The sequence below is a fragment of the Pempheris klunzingeri genome, chromosome 7, assembly GCF_042242105.1.
Source record: "Pempheris klunzingeri isolate RE-2024b chromosome 7, fPemKlu1.hap1, whole genome shotgun sequence".
In the NCBI taxonomy this organism is placed as follows: Eukaryota; Metazoa; Chordata; class Actinopteri; order Acropomatiformes; family Pempheridae; genus Pempheris; species Pempheris klunzingeri.
Window position 1 is genome coordinate 15,485,403 of NC_092018.1, and position 25,083 is coordinate 15,510,485.

At 42.6% G+C, this 25,083-nt stretch overlaps 1 protein-coding gene across 4 annotated transcripts; it reads left to right on the forward strand.

Moving 5' to 3' along the window:
• The first annotated feature begins 1,101 nt into the window (after nucleotides 1-1,101).
• aak1a (AP2 associated kinase 1a) lies at nucleotides 1,102-24,655 on the forward strand. Of its 4 annotated transcripts, none has more exons than XM_070833162.1 (19): nucleotides 1,102-1,883; nucleotides 5,836-5,954; nucleotides 6,646-6,754; nucleotides 7,648-7,790; nucleotides 7,944-8,065; nucleotides 8,145-8,226; nucleotides 8,379-8,511; nucleotides 8,649-8,752; nucleotides 9,630-9,709; nucleotides 9,795-9,958; nucleotides 10,675-10,856; nucleotides 11,958-12,176; nucleotides 12,704-12,891; nucleotides 13,183-13,388; nucleotides 13,488-13,556; nucleotides 16,147-16,248; nucleotides 16,751-16,918; nucleotides 17,267-17,356; nucleotides 21,985-24,655. In XM_070833162.1, exons 1-19 carry the CDS (start codon nucleotides 1,724-1,726, stop codon nucleotides 22,803-22,805), a joined length of 3,261 nt encoding a protein of 1,086 aa, XP_070689263.1. In that variant the 5' UTR covers nucleotides 1,102-1,723; the 3' UTR covers nucleotides 22,806-24,655. The 4 variants fall into 4 exon arrangements, with proteins under 4 accessions (XP_070689263.1, XP_070689264.1, XP_070689266.1 ...); XM_070833163.1 differs by having other exon boundaries at nucleotides 11,958-12,170; XM_070833165.1 differs by lacking the exon at nucleotides 21,985-24,655 and adding an exon at nucleotides 17,926-18,020.
• Nucleotides 24,656-25,083: the final 428 nt, after the last annotated feature.

Below are 25,083 nucleotides of genomic sequence, written 5' to 3' on the forward strand. Positions count from 1 at the left end.
AAACGCATCCGAGAGCGTGTAAATGTTCAGGGGCCAGAGGCAGATTTTCATGTGAGACACCAGGAGGTCTCGTGCTTTGAAATATTCTGATTGTTATCTCTGCTTTGCCATTGTTTGTTTTCTGCTGTGTGATAATGCAAACTGAAACCAAATGACTAAAAGCAGAGTTGTGGCACATTCCAATGGGGTTGCACATAAAGTTGAACATTCCTCAAACACACTGCTCTGCTGCAAGATTGTAAATCATATCAGTACAATTTCCTACCTTCTATACTTATCAAAGGAAAGGAGAAATGGAAAAAGAAAGAAAAGGGGGGGAAAGGAAAGGAACAGAGATAACAGTGTGATAAAAGAACACATAACACAAGGCATGGCACAATACAGTTCAAAATATGACAGCTGTTGTCAGCAAATCTAAAGACAGACAAGAAAAATGCATAAGGGAAGACGACAAAAGACAGGCTGTGGGTTGTGTGTTCACTGTGCAGCAGCCACAGTGGACTGTAATCAGCTCTTAAGTCATATTTGACTCAGATCTGATGCTGGGAATCCAGAGGGATGGTAAACATGATAATCATCACTCTTAGACTCTAGGGATCATCAGGATTCCCATCACAGTTTCTCACTTTCATAAATGCAATTCCTGATGCATGCAGCATTCTAGAGACTTCACATGGCAATGCCTCTTGACTTTTGTTTAACTTTTTGACACAAAAAAAACATATACAGCCCAGGTATATATGTGTTCTCTGATCTAAATTTAATCTCATGTGTCATTGGAAGTCAAAATACAAATGCACACCTTTCGAAGCTATATAATGCATATGTCCAGACAGGTTTAGCCCATAAAGAGACTGCACTGCTAAAATACACTTATAGGTAGTGTACTGTGGGTTCATTCCTGAGCTGGTCAGATTGTTTCCTTTGAGCAGCGGGAGCTTTTTCAGTGTTTGCATTGGGGACCAGAGCCCAGCAGACTGACAGGAAGTCGTTGTTCATTTGCCCAATCACATGAGGAGAAGTCCAGCAGGACGGAGTCCGCAGAGAGGACTCCTCCACTAGCATCCACTCTGTTTGTATCCCCGTTAGCTCTGTCATTAAGTTAGTTGAGCAGCCTTCGTACAGCTGCCGGACGCACAAAGCAGCGGAGGTCTGTCATTTTTACTTCGATACAGACGAACAGAGCAGCAGGTGAACTACGTAACATCTCTGGCGGAAGATACCGGTGGAGATGTGTAATAAGCTGCATTGGACATTAAGGACCTACCTGGCTGCCAGCCTATCAACTGACAGCTGTCACCGCACCTAGCTGCTTAGCTAGCTAGCTAGGTGAGCTAACGGCAAACAAGTGTTTTTTTTGGGCTCAAAGCCGGGCTAATTTAGCCAGTGCTGCTCTCGGTTCACAGTGGAAAGCGGCGACTTCCGCAGGAACGTTATATCTTATTATTTTCTCAACAATATTTGACTCCGCCTGCTGTTCAAACCATGAGCTAGCCGAGGAGCGTCGGGCGTCAGTGTTTGGAATATTTTGAGGTCCAGCTAGTTAGCTAGCATTTAGCTTGACGCTAGCTGGCTGCATTCATTCAATTATTGAAAACTGCCAGCGTTATAGCGTTAACACCAACACCTCAACGAGCAGGGGTTGGCCTTATCCAGTCATATCTGCTGTTACGACACTAATACATTTTGGACCTGACTGTGCTTTGGATAACCTCCGGGGAAAATGAAGAAATTTTTTGATTCTCGTCGGGAGTTGGTGAGCTCCGGGCCTGGCTCCGGAGTCGGCGGAGGAGGCGCTGGTTCCGGCGGCGGTGGCAGCTTCATCGGACGGGTCTTTACCATTGGACGATATCAAGTGACCGTCGAGGAAATTGTCGCCGAAGGTGAATTATGTGGTTGTTATCAGCTGTGTGGATAACTCGCATGTCACACAAACATTTAATTAGATCCACAATCTGAGCTGTACCACATTGTTGTGATGATGGACAGTCAATTAACGTTAGTGAAATGAGTGGGCCTGGTTTTGTTGCTCTGTGGCCCAGCCAGACCACCAACACTATGATACACGAAAAGCTTTTGTATTTGTTATTGATGGGAAAGGCAGTAGCAGTGACAGTATCAGCTGTGGAAGACCAGCACAAGCAGCTCTTTCGATGTTCATGTACTCGCCAGGTGGCTCTCCTCTAATCAGACTCATCTTTTGTGGCTTGAGCTGGCTTTCTTCTTTATAATGACCACTGGAGTGCAGGAAAATAAGGTTTTGAGGCTGACATTACAAATGTGGGAGAGTGTGCTTGTGTTATACAGTTGTCAGCTGTCCAGATTCATTTCTCTTTGCTTCTCCTTAAGGGTGGGAGTAACTTTGTTTAACTGGATTTTCTACTGTGTTGTAAAAGACCAATGTCATGCTGAGTCACCTGCCTGGATATTTACAGAGGGAGTGACAAATCTCAAAGGTAGATTTGAGAAGTACATTACAAGGGGTTAAAGGTAATTATGATTTGCAGCTACATACAACATGACCCCCTGACAAGGTGGGACTTTATTACCATGTTTCAGAAGATACGTGAGACTCGTACTTTTCCATGTTAAGACAATCTTGCATGTCGATTAACTCCAGGTGGATCTAAGTCGTTATGTTCAAGGGTGTGAAACGTTTTGTTTGAAACTTTTCTCAACTTCAAAGGTAGTCTTCACCAGAACGCAGTTAAACAAGCTTCGTAGTAGAGGTTTCCAGGTTTCCCGTGGTCATTTGCCTTTGCAGTGAGAGTCTGCCATGCCCTGTTAGCTAAGAGCGCCCCTTACTAAATAATAGATGAAAGAAGACTGATTAATTCATCAGTACTATAGATTGGCTCCATCTGTTTGGCCACACCATGGCTTTATGAATGGTTTAGAATGGTTTAACCTCAGATGTACCCTGCACTGAGACGTCAGCGGAAAGTTTTAGTGGAATTTGTTCATTTCTGTGAATGAAGACTCGTTGTAGTTTTCTTATCAATTCTGGAAAAGCTTCAAGTTTGATAGAGACATTCATTGAGGTGGTCATTTTTAGGGCTCATAAACAGGATTTTGGACAGACAGAAAAAAATGCTTTCCCCAATATTATAAATCTTTCACAAAATGCCCAATGGAATATTTTCCTGCAGATCGTATTTTTTCTTGCTCCAGCAGTGGACTCATTCCTTGCAATGTGACTCCCCCCTAGTGTCTCTAGACCTATTTATTCAGATGTTTTCGGGTGTACTCTGGGCTATTAATTTCTGTTAGTTGGCTGCCGTCTTAGTAAATAGTGTTTTTTTTTCACTTTATCTACTCCTTTTGTTGTCATTGTTGAACCCCATCGCCTGTAGCATGAAATAAAATACACTTTTCCTATTATAGGGTCAAAAGCAGTCAGAGGGACATACTGGCTTTTGTAGCTCAAGGCCCAAAGGTACATGCTAGGAATCATGTCATTACGGAAGATTTTCCGAGACACAGCTTTCATTCTTTACTATCAACAAGATGTGTTGTTTTCTATTTATATAGAGTTACTGTTGGTAACATTAGACCTGTTCTGGAGCTGTATGCAGCTTGTTGTATCAGAGAACATGTCCCCACTACCTGCTATTAGACTACACTACATGGAGCTTCAGTTAGTTATTCCTTCATTTGCAAACCAAAATCACAAACCAAAAGCACAAAAACCTTCTTTAACTAAGACTGGTTAGGCCATGCTAATTTTTTTATCTGCAGTAGATGAGACTGCTGTTAGCCTTTCTTGCTGTCTCTGCAGTGTTGTGCAACCTCGCAGATAACATGTTTGTAAACAGCATAGCAGTCATGAGGACATGTGTAGTAGCCCTAAGCCTAAATGGTAGTTATGTAAGTTACATTACTCTGATGACAAATTGTGACCAAACATTATAACCATTCACTGTGCTTTTTATGACAGTGCCCAAAGGAGTATTTTTGTGTCCATTTGCACGAGCATGTATGCATAAGCTAAAGTGTTATAATCCTGACAGTCACTGACGTCAAGAGGTTAGTGGCTATTTGTAGCTGTACTTACAATTATTTGCTCACACTGAGATTGTAGACCACTGCTAAATGTTGCTTAAGAAGGCTGCTAATCCTTCTCATTTCTTACTGGCATCTCAGAATAGACTGTGCAAGACAGCGGGAGCTCAACTGTCTGAACTCCGACAAACCACACACACACACTTAAGACTAGTGTGTGCTCATCAAGTGCACTCTCCTCTCTCTATTCTGATTCATTATAGAGTCTCAATTAGTTTGATATTATCGTCACTGAAACCTACTTCACAAGCTCATTGCCTCTCTGTGTCTGTGTATAATACTGATTATTCAGCCAAACGCTCTGCCAGTACCATGTCTCTTGGTGCAGCACTGTGTTGTAGATGTTTGCACTTCATCGTGAAATTTCCAGTATTAAATTTGTAGCTGATTACATCAGTGAAATTGTGTTGTGTTATCATCCATGGTTACCCACCTCCACCCTGTCACATGCAGGACAGAGCACTGAATCACACATTGAGGCGAGCCTGTTGAAAAATGATTACATTTTGCTGACTCGTATTGTCTTTTTTTTTTCTCCATTCTTTAATAATACAGCTCACAGTAATGTTGCCCAAGGCAGTCTTTATCAAATGACACCCAGTCACGTGGAGCTGTCCTTGGCTTAGTGATGCCAGCTGGATGAGTCAGCCCTGTGCATGGCATTAACACAAGCTGTGAGAGAAAAAAACTGTGAACAGAAGAGCTGCAGTAACAGCAAAATTCAGACCTTTTACAGGGAAAGCTGCTAGATGCTGTCAACATATAATAAAGAGAGAACCAAATGCAAGCTGATGCCTCTTATGATGCCTTCTTACATCGAGAAGTCAATGACGACAATAAACTATCCCACTGTTCACAGCTCAATGCAGTCCAACCAGAACTGTTTATTTTCCAATACTCAATTTTTACAATTCAAAACAAGCACCGATTACAGAAATTGAGATGTGGAATTCACGTGTAAATGCTATCTCACCCTGGCTTGAATCAGGTAGCTTTATCTATTTATATCTGTTGAAAGAAATCTGTGTTTTATTCATCATTCTAATGGTGGTTTGGATGGATACAGCCACCTCGTGGCTTTCTTCAAGTGTCAGCATCACTTCGACCGAAGGTGGGATGATGAATTCTCTCACTTCCTGTATCCCGTGTCAGTTTTGTCTACTTCTTGCATACTTCCTCTCAGCACAGTTGCTGACTCACATGGTGCGGTTTCAAGCTCCTCTTACCAGCGTGCCAACTGAGCACTGATTACAGACAGAATTCCCTTTAAGCTCTCCTTTCCTCGCTTAGACAGTGATAACATGTAATACGAATTTGTAAAGATGTTAGTTTAGCAGAAGCCAATTTCAGTATTGCATCAGTCAGCCTCATTAGCTGCCAGAATTAAGAGATTTCTGTCAGGGTCTGAGCACAGCACAGTGGTGTTTGGCTTGGAGACACTCAGAAAAATATAATTATGCTAAGTCGTGTTCCTGTCAGAAAAGAACCTTTAATTCACATTTAGTACTTGTGGAGGAGTCTTTCTTGGTTACGCTGGTGGAGAATTACAGAATATCAGCAATTGTGACTATAGTGACAAGTGAAATTAACCAGTTAATAATGCTGTTGCACATCTTATGCTAAAAAACAATATGGTGTTGCTGAAAAAAAGTCCAGAAATGCAGTGGATCAGGATATTTTGAGATGCTTATTCTAGATCATAGCATATATAGCTTGGGTTGTACTTTTGAACTGTGTTTAATCTCTTTTCTCTTTGGTTGTCTCTGTTTACAGGAGGTTTTGCCATAGTTTTTTTGGTGCGGACGCATCAAGGCGTACGCTGTGCACTAAAAAGGATGTATGTCAACAATGAACATGATCTACAGGTCTGCAATCTTGAGATACAGATTATGGTGAGTAAGACAGTCCAGTGCAGCAAACCACGTTTTCTTTTCGACACTACTGGGGAATGGACTTGTAAGAGGGGATTGTGTTAATGTTAACCTGCTTGCAGTCTGAGGTGGGTGGGATTAATGGTATCTGGAAAATGTAGCAAGTGTAACTGACAACGCACAGAAGAATACTGTGTATAACTGTGTATGTGACAAATAAAGGTCTTGAATCTTGAGAGTAAGCATTTAAATACGTGCTTTGATTATCTAGAATCTGTGGTCTGAATGTGGCTTACTTTGAATGCTTATAATCCTGTGTGGCTGAAATGCAAATACTTAACATTACCTGACAATAGTCTGACCCAGGAAAAGTGATAGGGACAGATGGTGACTGTAATTAATGCCCTTTAAACACATGGAATAGTTACTTTGCCTGCCCATTTTCCTAACTAAAGTCCTCACTGTAAGTGAAATTAACCAGTTCCTGCAGCCACACCCTGACCGGCATGTCTATCACTGGATGGTTATCATCATTACTGGCAGACCTTTGGCAGAATCTCAGCATCTGTCTTCAGATAAAAATAGACTGAATAGTCACAAACATGGATCTATTTTGTAATTTACTAAGCCAAATATTTTGGGAGTGTAAAATCTTCCAAAACTGTTTCTCCATTGTTTGTCATTGTTGCATCTCCTGTGTTTGTTTACACAGAGGGACCTAGTGGGCAACAAAAACATAGTTGGCTTCCTGGATTCCAGCATTACTGCAGTTGGAGGTGGCGACGTGTGGGAAGTCCTAATCTTAATGGACTTCTGTCGAGGTAAATCGGCCAACGCCCCCAGCCCTTTCTGTCTCTTTGAATTCAAAGCTCCATTACCTTCAGCTCCTCACAGCATCCTGTTCTGTTGGAAGGCAGATATTCAACTGATCGCCATCTTGGTCAATACAACTTCTGTATCAGTCGATACATCACTGAGTGGTGTTATTTATAGAGAGTTAAAATTTCAGTGTTACTGTGTAGCTGTTGAAGTCGAGTTAAACAGAGTACAGAGAACAGCCTACAACCTCTCCTGACTCTGCTCCTGCTTTTGCTTTTTTCTTATTATTTGCTGTACTATGTTAAGCATCCTTGGGTTTCTTGATAGGCGATATATAAATCCAAGCTATTATTATTATTAACAGTTCTTTTTTGTGACCGCATTTTAAACCTCCTGTACAGATACATTTTCTATACAAGCACCAATGCTAGTGCAGTGATAAGTAACCAATTACATTAGAAAAGCAGTGCTTTCGTCATCTTTTCTATTTTCTTCACTTGACCCATGATTGAGTTTGTTCCTAAGCAGCAAGCAAAGCTGATGTTGCAGAGAATGTGTGTTACATTGTCGTCTACATGTTGTTTCAAAAGTTCCCACGAACAAACTCTGTGTGACAGTTCGGCTTGTCTTTTCCAGAACTGCCATACGAATTAGTTGTCTTCAGAATACAATAGATAATTAGATAAATGTAAGTTTTATCTAATTGTTATTGTGGGTATAGATATTATTTCAGCCCATTGTTACAAACATTGCTTTTTGAAAGGAAATATTTCTCTTACTTCTGCCAAAAAAGTATAACGTCTTCCATAGAAGAAACCATTAGGTCGAGAAAGTCTTAACTTGGCATCAACTGGCATTTCATAGACGCTTAAATTGACCTGTTTGTTTTATGTAGGCGGGCAGGTGGTTAACCTAATGAACCAGCGGCTACAGACAGGCTTCACTGAAGCTGAGGTCTTACAGATCTTCTGTGACACGTGCGAAGCGGTCGCTCGTCTCCACCACTGCAAAACTCCAATCATCCATCGAGATCTCAAAGCAAGTTTTATTCATTTCCCAATATGCTCATACTGTTCACATGCTGGCTAATTAATAGCCACCCTAATTATTTGGAAATAATTTATTGTGATATTGTTATTCATCTCATATACAATCAGTTCTGACAGGTCTCATCTTGTCTTCCTCACGTAGGTGGAAAATATTCTTCTGCACGACCGGGGACACTATGTGCTCTGCGATTTTGGAAGTGCCACCAACCGCTTCCAAAATCCTCAGACGGAGGGGGTGCCAGTTGTGGAGGAGGAAATCAAAAAGTGAGTTTTCTGAGCTGCTTCTATCTTCTGGCTTTTCTCATTCAAATTCAGAAGCTCATTGGTCTGCTCCTAAAACCAGGTACACTACTCTGTCATACCGCGCTCCAGAGATGGTCAACCTCTATGGGGGACAGATCATCACAACAAAGGCCGACATTTGGGTGAGCAGAACTGTGATTATTACCACTACGCTACATTATGATGACTGTATGATCACTGTAATTTAGCATGATAACCACATGTGTATTAGTAGGCACTGACATGACACAGGCTCACATTTAAGTGATGTGTGTTGATTCTCTTGTCTGTACAGGCCATGGGTTGTTTACTCTATAAGCTGTGCTACTTCACGCTTCCTTTTGGAGAGAGTCAAGTGGCTATCTGCGATGGAAGTTTCACTATCCCAGACAACTCCCGCTACTCCCAGGACATGCACTGTCTCATCAGTGAGTAGCCCCGTTCCTCAGAATACACACACCGCCCTACATTCAGCATCTGCATCCTGTGCAGTTGCTGTACATTTGAATGTGAATTCTCATGTGTTCGATTTAAACCAAACATCCTTTGTTCGTTGATTTCTCAGGATACATGCTGGAACCTGACCCAGATAACAGACCAGACATCTACCAAATATCCTCCTTTGCCTTTAAACTGGCTGGACGAGAGTGTCCAGTCCCAAATGTAAATGTAAGTAAGTCACCATGGCAGGCATGGTTTGAGATGCAAATATCCTGTAGGGTTGGTGTTGAATATTAGCAGTTTGGTCATCTTATTTTTTTAATAAGTTAGGCCTGTTTGTGTATCTCACACACAGTAGTTTCAGTTGTCTTGTTGCTCTCTAAGGAAAATAATCCAGGACATAATGATATTGATATAGATAGAGAGACTAAGTTCTCTAGCTTTTGTCACTTTGCTGCCCTCCATTCATTATGCCCCTTTTTACTTCATTTACAAAGTAGCTCACTTGGTCTTTTGATTCAGCCAAATCTCTGACCTCATCTCCTAAGAATTAATAAAGGGAAATTTTGCCACATTTCTGTGGATGTCCAGTTGCTATTTGGACTCGGCCATTCAGGTTCTGGTCCCCACTGTCCATATCCTCTTACATGGCTAATGCAGCCACAGCCTCTCTCTGCTGCATTTCTTTGGCCGTATACTCTGGCTCAAATAAATACGGCTGAATATCTGAGTGAAATACTGTAACATATATCCATGTTCATAACATCCCCTACACCCATTTTGAGGATGCCATTTTCGCTGTCGGAAACATAGGCCAGAGTCCAAGGTAAATAGCCTCTAGAAGAACAGGAGAAGCAGCAGGAGAAGTCCATATTCATAGTGAATACAGCAGTGCAGGTATTTAATGCTTCAGTTGACTACATTTGCCACCAACACTGATTGGACATCTGCCTAAAATGTGGTGAAATTTCCCTTTAAGTGGACAATAATGTTGCAATACACAGATGCTGCAAATCGGTGCTGGAGTGTTGCTGTGACACTCAAAATGTTTTCTTGATACCTCACTGATGTAAGAAATTCCATGGTTTGGTTGTTACTGTTGCAGAATTCACCGATTCCTGCAAAACTTCCTGAGCCTATCAGAGCAAGTGAAGCAGTGGCCAAAAAGAGTCAAACCAAAGCCAGGTGAGTGAAAAGCGAAGCATTTCAGTCTTATAATTGTGAGAAACCTCTAAATTACTAGTTAGTTTTTCCCTTTTCCTTCCATCAGGCTCACTGACCCCGTTCCTACCATGGAAACCTCAATTGCACCTCGGCAACGACCCAAGGCCGGTCAGGCTCAGCCCCAGCCAATATCGGGCATTCTTCCCATCCAGCCAGCTCTCACCCCACGAAAGAGACCCAATGTGGCTGCTGGAGCACCCCAGGCCATAGGTATGAGTAGCTCAGTGATACCTCGGTGTGCCAGGGTTAAGACCATTCTTACTAGATAGCAGGGGCATGCATTAATAGTGATGGTTATCTTGGTTAAGCTATACGCTATACTCAAAGTGACATCTTGTATTGATTACAGCAAAGTGAGCATGCACAAGAATTTGACTCCGAAAGCCTATCAAGGGCTTGTATTCTCAGTGGTTCAATTAGCCCATTCTTAAAAGGCTTTTAATTGTCTTTTTATGAGTCCTTTGACACCCATGCTTTGACGAGGCCATCCATCTGCGGTCCACTTGCAAAGACAGAATAGATGGTGCCACGATGTGACATTAATTACAACAGTATAATGCCATGTTTTTTATGTGCAGTTCTGATTCACATGTTTGCTGAATCTCCAACTAAGCAGTGTTTGTGCTTTAAAATATTTAATGTGTTCAAATAAAATAGTGCCAAAAAAAGCAAAAAGTACTAAAGAGAAAATACCAGAAATAGTTATTACTATAATTACTAAATGTTTTATTCTAAGAAAATGCATGAATGGTTGCCTCAGAATATATCACAAGCCCAGATATTACTAGTCATTGAAAGACTTTTTTTGGGACGCAAACTCTTAATTCATCTTTCATTGTAACATCTCATCAGTTGTTGCATAGATTGTTCAAGTTACCAGAGGTCTACGTTATTCTCATCCTTCATCTTATTTTCCTCCCCTCCAGGAGTTGGTATCGGTGTCCCACCTCCGGCTGCAGCTGCTGTCCAAACTGCTCCTGCTGCACAGGCTTCATCACAGCCAGCTCAGGCAGCCAGCATGCAGCCACAGGCTACTCCTCAGCATCAGCAGCTCCTCATGAAGCAGCAACAAGCCGCCGCCTTCTTGAGCCCACAGAGCAACCAGCAGGTAGGCACACACGCAGAGCCAGGGTGGAAATACTTTGTTGGGCACTTTGAGTGTGTTCAAATCTCAATCAGGAATACTGACAGATGGTGTGTGACAATGCTGTGCACACGTGGCTACACATTTTGAATTTTTGAATTTTCAAACCAAAAGAGTGCCAAAACAGTATGAGAGCTTTTCAAGAAAATAGTTCCTGGAAAAATGCATTTCCAAGTTAACTTGGAAAATAAATGTGAAATAAACTTTCTTCAGCACAGCCATGCTTGATTTTCCACCACGTCTTCGAAAAACATGAGACTTCAAATTAGACCAGTAACTGAATAAACAGCGACAGCTAGGTTTGAAATGTAATTTTTGCACGTTATTTGCAGTACACGAGTCCTTCCTGTTCCCAGAAAAGTCTTCACGGTTGAAAAGCCTTGCACATTGACTTGTGTAATGGACCAATTTGCAAAACAGAGGGTCCTTGGAAAACAGATGTTGCCAATGTATTTCTTTTGATTGATATTGTGACTGAACACAATGTAGACACAGTTTGGATTATCAGCGATCAGCTATTCCTGTTTAATTTCACAGCAACACTACTATTCATGTAATAATAACACACACAATGTGATGATGATGTTTGGTGATCTGTTTATCTAGTGGTTCAGACTATAAAATGAAAATACTGCATTTTTAATTGTTTTCGTTGTAATTTAAATATCCATGAATGGACGGCGGCACCTCTGATCATTCCCTGTGTTGCTGTTTTTGTCTGTTCCTGGTTTAAAATTTGCTCTTCTAAAAGTTGTCATTCACTAAACAATACTATTCATCTCTAGTGCGTTCTGCTGTTGGAAACTGTGATTTTAGGGACAAAAGACTTTTATCATAACGTTAAATGCTGTGAATGAATATTTACTCACCCCTCCTCCTCTATTTCTATTTCTCTTGTGTCTCCTTCCTGCTTTCCTGTATTCTCTCTCTTTCCATTGTGTACTGTCAAAAAGGTAGAGAATAGATTCAGAAAACTGTGATATAAAAGGCTGCTGTGTTTGTCAAAGCACTACAGATAACAGACTGGTTCTTCCTCATGCTTGGCTGTGTGGTATTCCTATGTAGCATCAGCTGGTACTGAGCCTCCACCAGCAGCAGCAACAACAACAACAACAAGCAGGGTCGCAGGCCTCTACCCTGCTCCTGTCCAAAACGAAACCTGTTACCCTGCAACTGCAACACCAGCAGCAGCACGTAGCCCCTGTCCTTGAAACAGCAGCTCCGCATCTGACCCCCATCCCTGAGTCTGCAGTCGTTGGTCCTGCAGCTGACCCAGAGGTCGTGGTAACTTCCTTCTGCTATTGCCGTCTGCTGATCTTTTGGGCCGTGGAGTTGATTACCGGGTCGCCTCTAACCAATCATATCCAAATCTTTACTTCTCTTCTGGGGCGCAAGGAAAGCAGGAATGGTCTCACAGAATGTATGAAATGTGAAAATGTGAACACTATGTAGCTAGACTGCTTCTTTTAATCCTGTCTGTATTACATGTATTACATCACTGTAATAACCAAATCATAGACTTAGCAGTCTCTTGATTCATGATGTGTATCTGTTTCCGTACAGTCTCCTCACTGGGAATACTTTCTTCCTTTTTCCATAACAGTTTCCCCTCTTTTGTTGTGGCTGTGATTTTCAAGGAATTTATAATCTGTCTTCTTTTTCAGATTTTCTTTTCCAGTGGCTCTTTCTTGCTTGGTTTTTGTATGTTCGGGAGTGCAATTTGTTTTTCTTTTCATGCATTTAACAGAAATCCTCTCTGTTGGCATTTTCCCTCATATTTCCCCCTGTGTATCTTTTTCCTCTCCTTACAGACAGCCAGCCGAGGGATCCACAAAGTCGGCTCATTGACACCCCCCTCTTCGCCAAAGATGGCCCCAAAGAGCGGCCACAGACGCATCCTGAGCGATGTCACCCACAGTGCCGTGTTTGGGGTCCCAGTCAGCAAGTCTACCCAGCTACTTCAGGCCGCTGCAGCTGAGGCCAGCCTGAACAAGTCCAAGTGAGCAGAATTAACTCCCTTCAGTGATGTGAGGATGAACCATCCTTTTATGCCACTGAGTGCAGAGCAAGAGCAATAGACAGTCCATTCACATGACAGAACCCCAATAAACGACCCCTTTACAGGGAATCCAGCTTAAGAAGAATCGCTCAATTCAGTCTTTAAATAACTCTGTTCACTCACTCTTATTTGCATACATCAGTAGGCCAGTGTACATGGACTGAACACCCATGATCAAATTTCACTGTGCAGTAGTTCCTTTGTTAATGTTTACACCTCTGTGTACTCCAGATCAGCCAGCACTACTCCTTCTGGCTCCCCCTGCTCGTCCCAGCAAAGTGTGTACCATCCAGGTGACGGTGACGCCCAGTCAGCCCTCTCTGCACCCAGCGCTCAGCCCAGCGCTCAGCCCAGCTGGAACCCCTTTGGGGATGATAACTTCTCCAAGCTAACGGCAGAAGAGCTGCTCAACAAAGACTTTGCAAAGCTAGCTGAGGGTATGTTCAACTTGTTCACTGCACACTTACACCTGCAGCATTGGTAAATAGTCATGTGATCTAAGGAGAATTGCTCCTTTGCTGTTTGTTTGTGCACAGCCGCCACACCAGGAGAGAAGGTCACGGGCTCCAATGAAAATCTCATTCCAGGGCTCAATGCTTTTTCAGGTAAGGCTTTGCTTAATTCCTCTCAGTGTGCTGTCTCATTGCTTTGCATACTTCATTTCAGGAGGCTTCTGTATGAGTGAAATATCAGTCAATTTGGCATTTGACTCAGTATCTACCTGCAACAGTACCACATTGACGGAAGTGGAATTCAGCCATATACCTGCATCACGTCCTCTTTATGTGTTGCTGTATTGATGAATGTCATTAAAGTTTGCTCATGTCTCTCTGTGCACTAGACACACCCACCCTCTTTGTCTGTTGTTCATGCTCTGTTCATGTTCCTTACTTTGTTCTCTTCCATCTGTATTGACTGTGCAATGTTAAGCTGAAAGATCTGCAGGCATCATGTGTGCAGGCTCAGCGTTGTTGACTGTCCGGGACCCTTTTAATCCCCTCCCCCTCTCTGACACCACAGGTAATTTTCTTGTCACAACATGACACAGAGCGAGCCGTGCCTTTGATTCTCTCAGGCCTTAGTCTCTGAAACAAATATATTCTTAGAGCTTATGACTCATTCTGTTTTTTATTTACTCAAGTAGTTTCATGGATATCACACTTCCCAGAGGTTAGTTTATGAGTGCTAGTTTTGTGGTTTGGATTCGTACACGGTGCTATCTTGTTGATATAGCAAGCAGCCTCACAGTGGCTCCTTGTCAGCTTCCATGAATAGAGACTGTGGCTACAGCTAGATCGCATCTCATCTGCAGATCTGTGCTTTCGTTGTTGCCTGGTAACGCGAAGGACAAATTCTCCTTTGTTAATTGGATTGCCTTACTGCTGGAGGAACCTGCTTACCAGTGGCACTAAGAACAAGAGAAAGCTAAGCACCGCTGCCTTGTTAAAATGATGGCCAAGCCTTTTATGTTCACCACAGTTCAACCTTTAGCCATTTGGGAAGTACATAATTCTTAGCTGTGTAACCCCCTTTGTTTAGTTGCTGTTTAAGGCCAGAACTGAGAGGATAAAAATGTTGAGGCTATTACATAATCAGGGTGTGGGTAATCTTCTCCAGCCAGCCTAAGCTGTCTCTTTGACTCTCTCTGTATCACTCACTCAAATAGGATGCACATAAACAAACACAGTTTGACTTTAGCAGGTGGAGCAGAGAGCCCCATCTGAGCATGTTGGAATTAAGTAGAAAATATAGCATATTTGTGAAGCATATATAATTTTACATATGCTCTCTCCATTGACCTTACTGGAAGAACAAGCTTTTTTACATTTAGGATTTGTAAAAAGCTTTTAATCAGTGTTGGCCTCTTTCCTATAGTGAAGGGAGCAAAAGGTCACATCTGCTGTGCCATTTTCTGAGCCAACACATTCCTTGTCTAAGACCCCCCCCCCCACGCCCGCCCCACCTCATTTTGCCCCATAGCAGTTTCCTGTAAGTATGAGCAGAAATGAAAAGTCAGTAATTTGTCGCTGCGTGCATGGACTGTATTTTAGCTTAATCATATGAATGTTTTTAAATAGTAATAAAGGTGCATCTTTTTTTAGAACATAATAAATAATAATTTATGATGAATGCTTTGGTAAAGCCAACTGAACAAAGTAATTCTCTGCTCATTTCTTTGCATCGGTCCAAAAATGAACAGAGAGGTTTGGCATGTGGACTGACAGGGCACTTCTTTCAATCTATGATCTCTGTGAAGAAACCCACTGATTGCTGTGGTTTATTTTGGTTAATTAAATGCTCGGTGTTGAACCTTGTTCTTCAACAGCGTGAGCATTTTCAGTTTTTTAGTAATTGTTTGTTAACGTAACTCCACTGGTGAGGATGTAGTAGAATTTTGTCCTTTTTGATTGCATGGGATGTTTTTCAGCTTACTGATCGGTGAGTGTGTGGCTGTGGTCGGCAAAACTTGATGAACTAACAAATCATACAATAATTGTATTATTGTATTGTGGTTTCATTGATGTTGCAAGCAACCTGATCAAGTCGTGTCATTAACTTTACCTTGAAATGTTCGCATTATGATGGTCTTCATGCAGTCATCATCCTACTTGGTCTTAATTGCCTCTTGAACAGTTTGTCCCGAAATGTAGACAATACAGTGTCTGCTATATTATCAGTATCCCTAAACTGTAATTGTCCTCATTGATTTTGTCAATATGTAATATTCCCCCACATTGTTAGTTTTAAATCTCTTCAATTTTTCTCCTCCTTTTTGTATGCAAAATCCTCCCTTATCGCCTTATTCTGTCTCTTGCCATCTGTCCATTACCTCTCTTTCCATCCCCTCTTCCTGGCTCGCCCACAGAGAAGCTGATTGAGGGACTGAAGTCCCCAGAAACTTCTCTGCTGCTCCCCGACCTTTTAACCCTGGCTGACCCCTTCACTAGTTCTGCAGAGAGCTCCACCAATGGTACTAGCTCTGTTTTTGTCCCCCGCCTTGCCCTCAAATTCCCCTTCTGCTCTGCATGCATTTTTCCTTGCCCTCACATGGTCATAGAGTTGGAAAAACTCACTGGGGGTGGAGTAAAGAAGGCCCCCATCGATTTTATCCCCAGTAAGGGAATCTATTTTCTTTTAAATTACTAATGATGTCTTTTGTATTACCGTTTCTTTCCACTTGCTGTCTCCTTGTAGCGAAGGCAGAGGTGTGTGTGGATTCACTGATTCCTGGTTTGGAAGCTCCCCAGGCCCACCGACATTCAGGCCAGCCCGAGCTCATCCCCGCCAGCATGCCAGGTTAGCAGCCTGGGCCACAGACTGGGAAATCTGCACATAATTCTTTGCAGCATTTTCAGCAAGGAATAATTGTTTCCACTTGCGGTCATGATCCCCTTTTGTGCCAGAGCACGTTGTCCTCGCAACAAAGAAATCATGTGGCTCTGTCACTCACACAGAATGGCAGCTAACCTCAGTGACTTAAACAGTTCAGTGTAGCTCAGTGATGTGGACCATGACCCTGAGGTATTCAAGGGTGTGACGTGGTCTATTCACTGAGAACATTTAACAGATTTTTTTTTTTATTATGAGTGCTAATCTTGGCTCAAATCCACCCACAGTCTACATTCTTGTAACGCTGTGTGTTGACTATGCAGCACATTTTCTGTGATGCTGATTATATGCTTTCATAGATAAAACATAGAACTGTCTTTACTAACAAATAGCATTTTCCTCCTTGAGCTAACAAACTTATTTTTACTTTTACCCCTTGTCCCTCTGGCTGTGCTTCATCCTGTCTCAGACTCTCTCACTGGGGAGGATTCTCTGCTGGGCTGCGATCTGTTATCTCACACTTCTCCTCATGGAAGCCAGTCTGTTTCTGCTCTCCCTTCCTCCTGCTCCTCTGCTCCCCCTGGCTCCGGCTCTGGATCCTGTCTGGAGGAGCTGCCGCCTGGTCAGACGGCCTCTGGTAAGACCTCCCCTCTGCTGCACCTCTCAGCTGGACTTATGTCTGCAGGGCGTTTCCGCCTGCGAAACCACCACAGACCACGGTCCTTTCCAAAAACAGGAGGGCTTGTTCAAACAGAGAGAACAAAAAATGACACATGACACATTAAATGACTTCACAGACCCTTGACCCATATGTAGAAGAGCCAAAAGCCACCTAAAATGCATGGCTTTTAAATACTGTGACTGCCCTGGCTCCATCTATTTTTAATCTACTAGCATCCTCCCTTCTTTTTGTTTTTTTCTTTGGCTGAGTTAACTTCTTTTCCCCCCCTCCATCACTCCTTCATTTCCTCTTCCTTCACCGCAGACTCTGCTTTCCTCATGTCGTGTGGGGAGAAGGGCAATGATGACGAGTTTGACCCTATTCCTGTGCTCATCTCCAAAAACTCAAATCAAGGTAAGGTTAACAGAATCCTGAGATGAGCACTCACTCCTGCTGAAGCCCAGACTATGAGCCACAAGGAAGAATGACATAGCCCCCGATTCAGTTACCGTAGCTGTTTCCTTTGACTGCTGATGTCAGAGGTCTTGTATGGGTGTGCTTGTCACATTAAGGCTTTATTATCCCATCAAGCTCTCACATGAGTCACCTTTCTTCCTTTTGTTCCTAATGTTACACTGCCAGTGACTCTCTGCCTTGCAGGTGTTTGGCTCTGTGTAGTTTATCTTGAAAGTCTCCTCATGTTAGAATGGCATTCCCTTACTCTCCCCCTGTAATGATGCAGCTGTATAAAGATTATCCCAGCTCACTCAATTGCCTGTTTCTCTTTCTCTCTCTCTGCCCCCGTTCATGCATCTCTCTGCTCTGCCATCATTTTCCCTTCATCTTCATCAACTCCTCGCTCTTAATTTTCCCATAAAATCTCTGTTAATATTACTCATTCTTTTGCTTGTTTTTCACAATCTCCCTCGGCTCTTCCATGTCCATCTCTCTCTCTTTCTCTCTTTCTTTCTGGCACGTTTCAGGTGGTCACTCGCGCAGCAACAGTGGCAGTTCAGAGTCCAGCATCCCCAACTTGGCCCGCTCCCTTCTGCTGGTGGATCAGCTCATCGACCTCTAGAGGGGGTGGGAGAGGTCGAAGGGGCAGTGTGCAATCCTAACAAAGGGACGGGGGATAGAGATGGGGAAGCAGAGGCACTTAATGTAGCACCTTATGAAGTGAAACAGAGGCGCCAGTATAGATTGGTTCAGTGGAACCTTTCTTTTTATGTGCCTCCTTGCCCTCAACTCCATCTCTAGCTGCCTGATAAGCTGGTTTCATATATCTCTGCTGGCCGTTGACATTCCCACGCTGGTAAAAATCTCCTCATTAATGCCTGAGCATATCGTCTGCTTCTGTCCCGGCTCCACCGCGGTCTTCCTCACGCTTTTCCTCATACTTGCATTAATATCCCTCATCGAGCGCACTGCCATGGCGGTCGATGTTCATCGTACGCACACATTGCACTGCTTGATCACAGCTGCATTGTGTTCACTTTGTGTACTCGTTCAGGGTCGAAGCTTTATTTAAACAAGCCACCATCGGGCATGCTCATTTGTGTCAGGGGTCTGACTAAAGAATGAGTCAAAATGCTCAAGACCTCCAGATTAATGTGAGGCAATGTTTGAGCGGAACAACTGGGCAAACAAAGATGCACCCTGAGGGAACCACTGAGAGCTGTTCGCACTAATGAAGCAGGTTGTCAACTAGTAAAGAAATAACTGTGAGCTCTGGGCAGCCTTTACAGGTTTCTGCTACTGTTGTACAGGGAGAATTAGTCTTTCTTTTTCAAACACTTTGGATATGTTAGTGCACACATACAGTCCGTGCCATCTTAGGACGTCAAACCTGTTTAATGCTAATTATCTAAGCTAATGTAGTACGTGTGTTAAGAGCTGCAACTTCAGCACAGCTATATACTGTCACCTGTTTCAGGACGTTGAGCAGGGTGTTACTTCTCCTAAAACTACAGTACATCTGCAAATCTCACTCATGACGATGTATTGAAATCCTGCAACTGATGAAGTCCGTGTCAACACGGCTGATTCACTGGGCTGCATTGCGATGGCAGGATGCTTTCACTGTCAGCATAATCTACAGCACTTTGTAAGAGCATTCATGGCATGCGTGCATTTCATTATTACATCTTCTCAGGCGTAGGCTCATGAACTCGCCATCATATCTTTGACCCCTCACCAAGATGAGCACAGCAGAAACAAAAAGGGAATCAAATTATTTGAGCTGTAGCTATGCCAAAGCTAAAGGAAAGATCTCATTCTTGCGCTGTATTTGTGTCATGTGTCCGTCTGCTCTCGGGGTCACTCCAGATGAGTGGATTTTTATCAGCATACCATGGTTACAGAAAGGGAGGTACAATGTAGATTTCAATGAGTTATTTTATGTAGCTAACAAATAAGCTTTACGTGAAGATCTCCCTCTCCCATTGACATCCCGTGTCCCCTCTAGCCAGTCTATTCCCACCACGTGTTGACGTCACTTGGCCAATGCGACAGCCATTTCAACCAGAGGAGAAATTTAGAAAAACTCCTTTTTATGTGTACATAAAATCAATGTTAATTCTTCCTCTTTCTTGCTCTTGTCAGCATTGGTAAAAGTAGATTTTTTTTTTTTTTTTTTTAGTGTGTGTGATATTTAAAAGCATTTCATCTATCATGATATGAATAAACGTGACTATTGTTGATAGTGTTTTAGAATGAATGTATGAAATGAGTACCATTATGACATATGTAAAATTTATAAGGATATATAGATAAAAAATATTTGTGTATGAAGCTGTATTTAAGAGTGCTAAGATGTTGACCCCGTGCTCTGTCCAAAGTCCCGCTGTCCCTTCTCTCCATCTACGTCAGTCACTCAGCTAGTGCTTTGATTTTTAGATGCCATCATCGATACACGTAACAAAGTGCTTATGACTTACCTGACTAAGCAGTATTTGTATCTCTCCACCGCAGTCCTTCACATAATACTGGAACTCGTACGTTGCCGTATATTACTGGGATAGATTTTACCTAAGAGCCAGCAAACCAGAGCTAATGACGGAAGTTATTTCCTGATATCTCTGTAGAACAGCTGCACGTGTTGTATTACATCTGATCACAATCACTACAACTGACTTCGCTTTACATCCTTAATCCTGCCAAGTATTACCGTTCATTCTTGCTTTTCTCTAGCCAAGGAAGCTCCATTGAATAGGTATAAGTCTCTTTTTAGGGTCCATATCACTTTTACATATGTACATGCAAACAGAAAACAGTACATTTCCCCTGATATGCCACCACTGGTGTATACGCATAAAGTTTCTCTTCCCTTCCTCCTCAGTATGGCACATTGTAAAGGCTAATCCTAGGCATCGCCAATACTGTAAGAACTAGCATGGGTAAATAAAACTATGCTTTCTTTTTTCCTTTCCATCTAATGTTGTTCAGTTAAGTCATTTGCATTTTTGTGGCTGATCTATGCAATCCTCCAGTGATGCTTCATGTTCTTATCAGACACTACAGTGCTGTATCCTGCAGAGTTCTCGCCTTGGCCGTAGAGTTTTACTTGTGTTGCTGTGTGAAACTAATGTACTCGTGGTGCTGGTTGGGTTGATATGGTGGCAGGTATAAAAGTGACTTTGATTATATCAAAATGTTTGACATGATTCGGCATATGTCCAAATGTCAAAGCAGGACCATTATGGAGTGTGTACTTCTATTTTTATGAATTAAGGTTCAAAGAGACACTGAATAAAAGTGATTCATGTGAATGTAAATGAAGTCTCTTGGAGTCTGAAGATTCATTCTTCCATTTTCATTGTTTTCACAGACGGATCATTTTTCTGTCTGGGGACTGAATTAGAGTACAGATACTTGGCCTTTTCTGCTCAGATTTCAGTAGTAAACCACTGTTTAATGTGTGCCGTTCACTGTGGATACATGTTTGGGCATCATAGTACAAGCATCATCACACACTATCTGTTTGACAATTGTCACGGTTGTCTTGTTGAGCCTTAAAGGACTATTCCAGTGTCTTTTTAGGCTTTCTTTCCAACTCCATACTTCCTGGATGTGGGTAGACACATATTTTAAAATCACATTACAGATCACTTGTGTTGTGACTCCAGGCCAGAAACCTCGATAAAGGGCTTTGGGTCCCAGACTTGTTGCTTGTGGTTAGACTGTACCACAGATCAATTGTAGAGTCTATGAGGTGTGTTGTGAGGAATTGGAAGTTGTTATTCCACATGATTACATGAGCAGCCCTGCTGTTTGTTGTTAGTTTGGTAGATGGCTCTGACTCAGTGAGATGATCTGTAGGTCATTTTTCAGCTTGAGGAGAAGCGTACACTATGAGAAAGGGGCTGGTAGTGTGTGATGAAGTCTGTTACCCAATAAGTCAAAACAAAAACTGGTTTTCTCCTTTTAATGGCTGCAACTAACATCTTCCCAAGAGCTGCCAGTTAACAGCCGCTGCCAACACTGCTGAGGTAAGACTGACCTGTCTCTGCTCATCTGTGCTAACCTGTCTGTCCCTAATCTCCTCTACTCTTGCTGTGAAGGCTCTTTGTCCTTGTTTCCACAGACCTACTGACTCCCTCTGAGCTCCATCTAACTCAACACAATCAATTCTAACTCAGAGCTAAACTGCTGTTACCGTCTCGCCCAACACGAAGCTCTGTTTTTGGAGGTTGAGGATAGTGTGGCTGTGCTGAAACTAATTTGTGGAAACAAGGTTTTTCGATGTTGTAATGGTAGAGCTGGCCAGTCTCGTCTGTCTTATGTGACCTGTTCAGAGTAGAACATGTTTGTACTGTCGCAGTCCTGTGCCGGTTTCTCACTGTTGGGTCACTCGCATTGACCCTCCTGTGGTTAGAGATGTTATAAATCGGTCATATTGTATGTCGTGTATGTGACTGAGGTTTGATGGTCTTAGTATGTTATTGGGCAGCTGGATCTCTTTACTGACAATATTTATACTATCTAACGTTTTTTGTTCACCTCTGATATGTGTTTTTTTCCTCCATCTCTGCTCTCTAATACAGATGTGCAAGGGGAGAGCAATGGCTACTCTGTGCTTGGTGAGGGACAAGAGCCTGATCCTCCACAAGGACATTCTCAAACAAACGAGAGATGTGTGCACTCCAGCGATGAGGATGAGGAGAAAGAAAGCAGCAAGGAAGAGCAGCCTGATGAGGGAGCCATCAAGAGTCATGCAGCAGCCCATGACTGCAGCGGCTCCAGGCCTCTGCTGCTGGACTCTGAGGATGAAGAGGAACAAGGGCCTCAGGTAGGCCTCAGCTCTTCACCGCACACCAGCGCAGCTCCAACACAACCATCATCTACCTACGGTCAGCCGACTCCGAGCACCTTCGCTCTGAATCACAGCCAGCACGTTCACGAGCCTGCTGAGGGGGCAGAAGTCGCTGCAGATGTTTTCTCTAAAGCCCCCTTTCGGGTCGGGCAAGAAGATGCAAGCGACGTGTTCGCCAACGCCCCGTTCCCACGCGCACACCTCACAGCTCCTCAGCAGCTCGACGTGTTTTCTCAGGCTCCCTTCGGAAAACGAAAGGAAGCTCAGCCCAAGACCTCATATCCTTCCGTGCCCCCTGATCAAGGCGTGTTGGGTCAAGTTGCCCAACAACCATTCCGCCCGCAAGCTCTGGCCAAATATTCCCGACACTTTGAGGGACCCGTGCCCCAGCAGCCAGTAGCAGCTCACAGAGTAGTGACTAACGTGAGCAGGCAAGCCGCCGTGGCGTCCGTCCCCGTTGGACCTCTTCACTCATGGACCTCAGAAGTGAGCGCTGTCGACCCGTTCGTCTCTGCACCCTTTCACCTCAAGGCCCCGCAAGAAAAGCCCTGAGGGCACGCTCAGAGGCCAGGGCTGTGGGTGTCACCGAATTATGCAAACAGGCACACTGCATGCTGTCACCAGCGCTGCAGCTGGACTGCAGGCCTGCATGGATCTCATTCTTAACTGGCTCCAACTAGCTCTGATAGCGCAAGGTCATCTTTACACTTGAATGCTCCGTTAGAGTAAGAAAACTGATATCATACCCAGACTCCTCATTGGTTTTCTTTTTTAGTTTACTGTAACATTCTTTTACTTTTCAAACAGTCCTTATAACTTTGGTACATACATTTAAACAAAGACAAACACGGTGGTCAAGCATTTGATTGTTTTCTTGCCTACCTCAGTTACTTTTTGCGTCAGCACTAAAACACCGCACCCTTTTTGGCAGTTTCATCTCCTGCACGTTTGAGCTTTACTTGTGAAACTATGATCCGAAAACACCTCATTGCCCCACGGCGATAGCTCTCAGAACGGGCGGGTTCAGCTTGAACCACAAGGTCATAACTTCACAGAGGCCTCGAAGAGGAGAAGACGCTGAGCAGCACTGTTAGTAAGTGAAACACATCGGCAGTCTCTCAGCACTACTGCGATTTTTGTGAAATGTTGTTTCAGAGTCGCATCAAACAGGAAATCTGAAGTTACAGTTATGATCGTAGATAGTTTTTGGTCTTAATGCTTGACAGTTTTTCATGAAGCAGATGCTGGATAATAATGCATACACATTTCTATGACAACACTCGTTGATATTAAATGTAACTTTTTTGTTTTGTTCCAAACTTTTTGCATTTTTGTCACATGTACTATGTTTGTGATCACTGTCCTGTCCGATGAAAATGGAATATCAGTGTTTATTCCATGTAATGTACGAACCGTATATAAATGTTAGGCTTAGAGAATACATGATAGTACTTCCTGTGTTTATATCAATGTTTAACATTCACTTTTATTTGTTTCTCCTTATTTTACAAGTCTGACGCCTTACACTCTTACTGTACTTCCCTCCTGCCACATCAAACGGCATAAATCACTTTTGCCTTTTGTGCCCTCTGAAAAAACTGCTGCATTTACGTCATTTTATTGCACTTGTGTTCACCACCAAATAGTAGCGCACAATCGTGTACAACTTCCTTTTCCGGTCTGCAGTACGCTAATGCACCAAGATGTTCATTCAGCTCTTAAATGCATCTCTATCGTGGGCATCTCTATAAAGTCCACATGTGTACTAACTGTGACTCACACTTACGAACAACTGAAGTGAATACTGATATTGCAACTTTAAACAAATGCTTTCCTGCAGTCACACAAATATTTACAGCACTTGCGCTTCGCAGTTCCAGTCAGGGATTGTAATAGTTGTATCGTGTAAGTGAGATCTCGAATGGTGACTGATTGATGACATTCCTTTTTTGAATTTATTTCCATCACCATTTGGGAATATTTTATTGTCTTTGTGCTTTTGTAAAATCATGGAACACTTTTTGGTTCCCACCATAGCACTTTTTAGAAAGAGGGATCCAACCTGTTTCAACCCAAAGGTTAATTCATGTACTTCTCCGTTGCAATGTAAAATCCTCTGTTTCTCCTTTTGTTTTCTAAGTGTACAATCTTTTTTCACACATGCTCACTTCTGTCACCCATCTCGTATACATGAAGGTTGCACATAGTCACCGACGTAGAGCCGGGGCTCCCTAAGAATGTGTTTTGATTGTAACACAGCTGTCAAGAGTATTTTGACCAATGTTATAAAGGAGGATTCAACAACTGACGATATTGTTGGACAAAAAGCACTCGAAATACTTGTTATGCTGCACAGCCTGCCTTTGAAAACTATGTTGTAAGTCAAAATTTAAAAAAATCAATTAAATGAATGTAAATCAAATTGTGCGCAGTCTTTGCAGTTATTTATCATCACTGAAACATAGTTGTGGATGTAATTGAACACATGTATTTAAATACTGTACTTTAGTACAGTTTGAGGTGCTTTTAAGTGTGTATTTTACTCTGACCTGTACCTCTGAAACCATCTGAAACGTACTTTTACATTTAACTGAAAGCTGTATTCAGATAAACTTTTTTTTTTTTCAGATTTTTCACACAAAATGTTTTTAATAGCTTCACCTTCACCTGCTAGAACATTATGTTAGTTCTTAATAACACACATAACAATATAATCCAGCATTTTTTATATAAGAATTCTTTTCTTAATGGGAATTTGAACTTTTCATACTTTGTTTTTGATACCTTCAGTGCTTTTACTTTTCAATGTAAGTCCTCCACCACTTAAAAC

Excerpts from the sequence above, each read along its gene's own strand:
- aak1a (XM_070833162.1), top strand. The coding sequence starts at position 1,724 with ATGAAGAAATTTTTTGATTCTCGTCGGGAGTTGGTGAGCTCCGGGCCT. Across the intron at positions 12,177-12,703 it reads CAGCTGACCCAGAGGTCGTG|ACAGCCAGCCGAGGGATCCA; the intron begins GTAACTTCCTTC and ends CTCTCCTTACAG. Across the intron at positions 17,357-21,984 it reads CTCCAAAAACTCAAATCAAG|ATGTGCAAGGGGAGAGCAAT; the intron begins GTAAGGTTAACA and ends TCTCTAATACAG.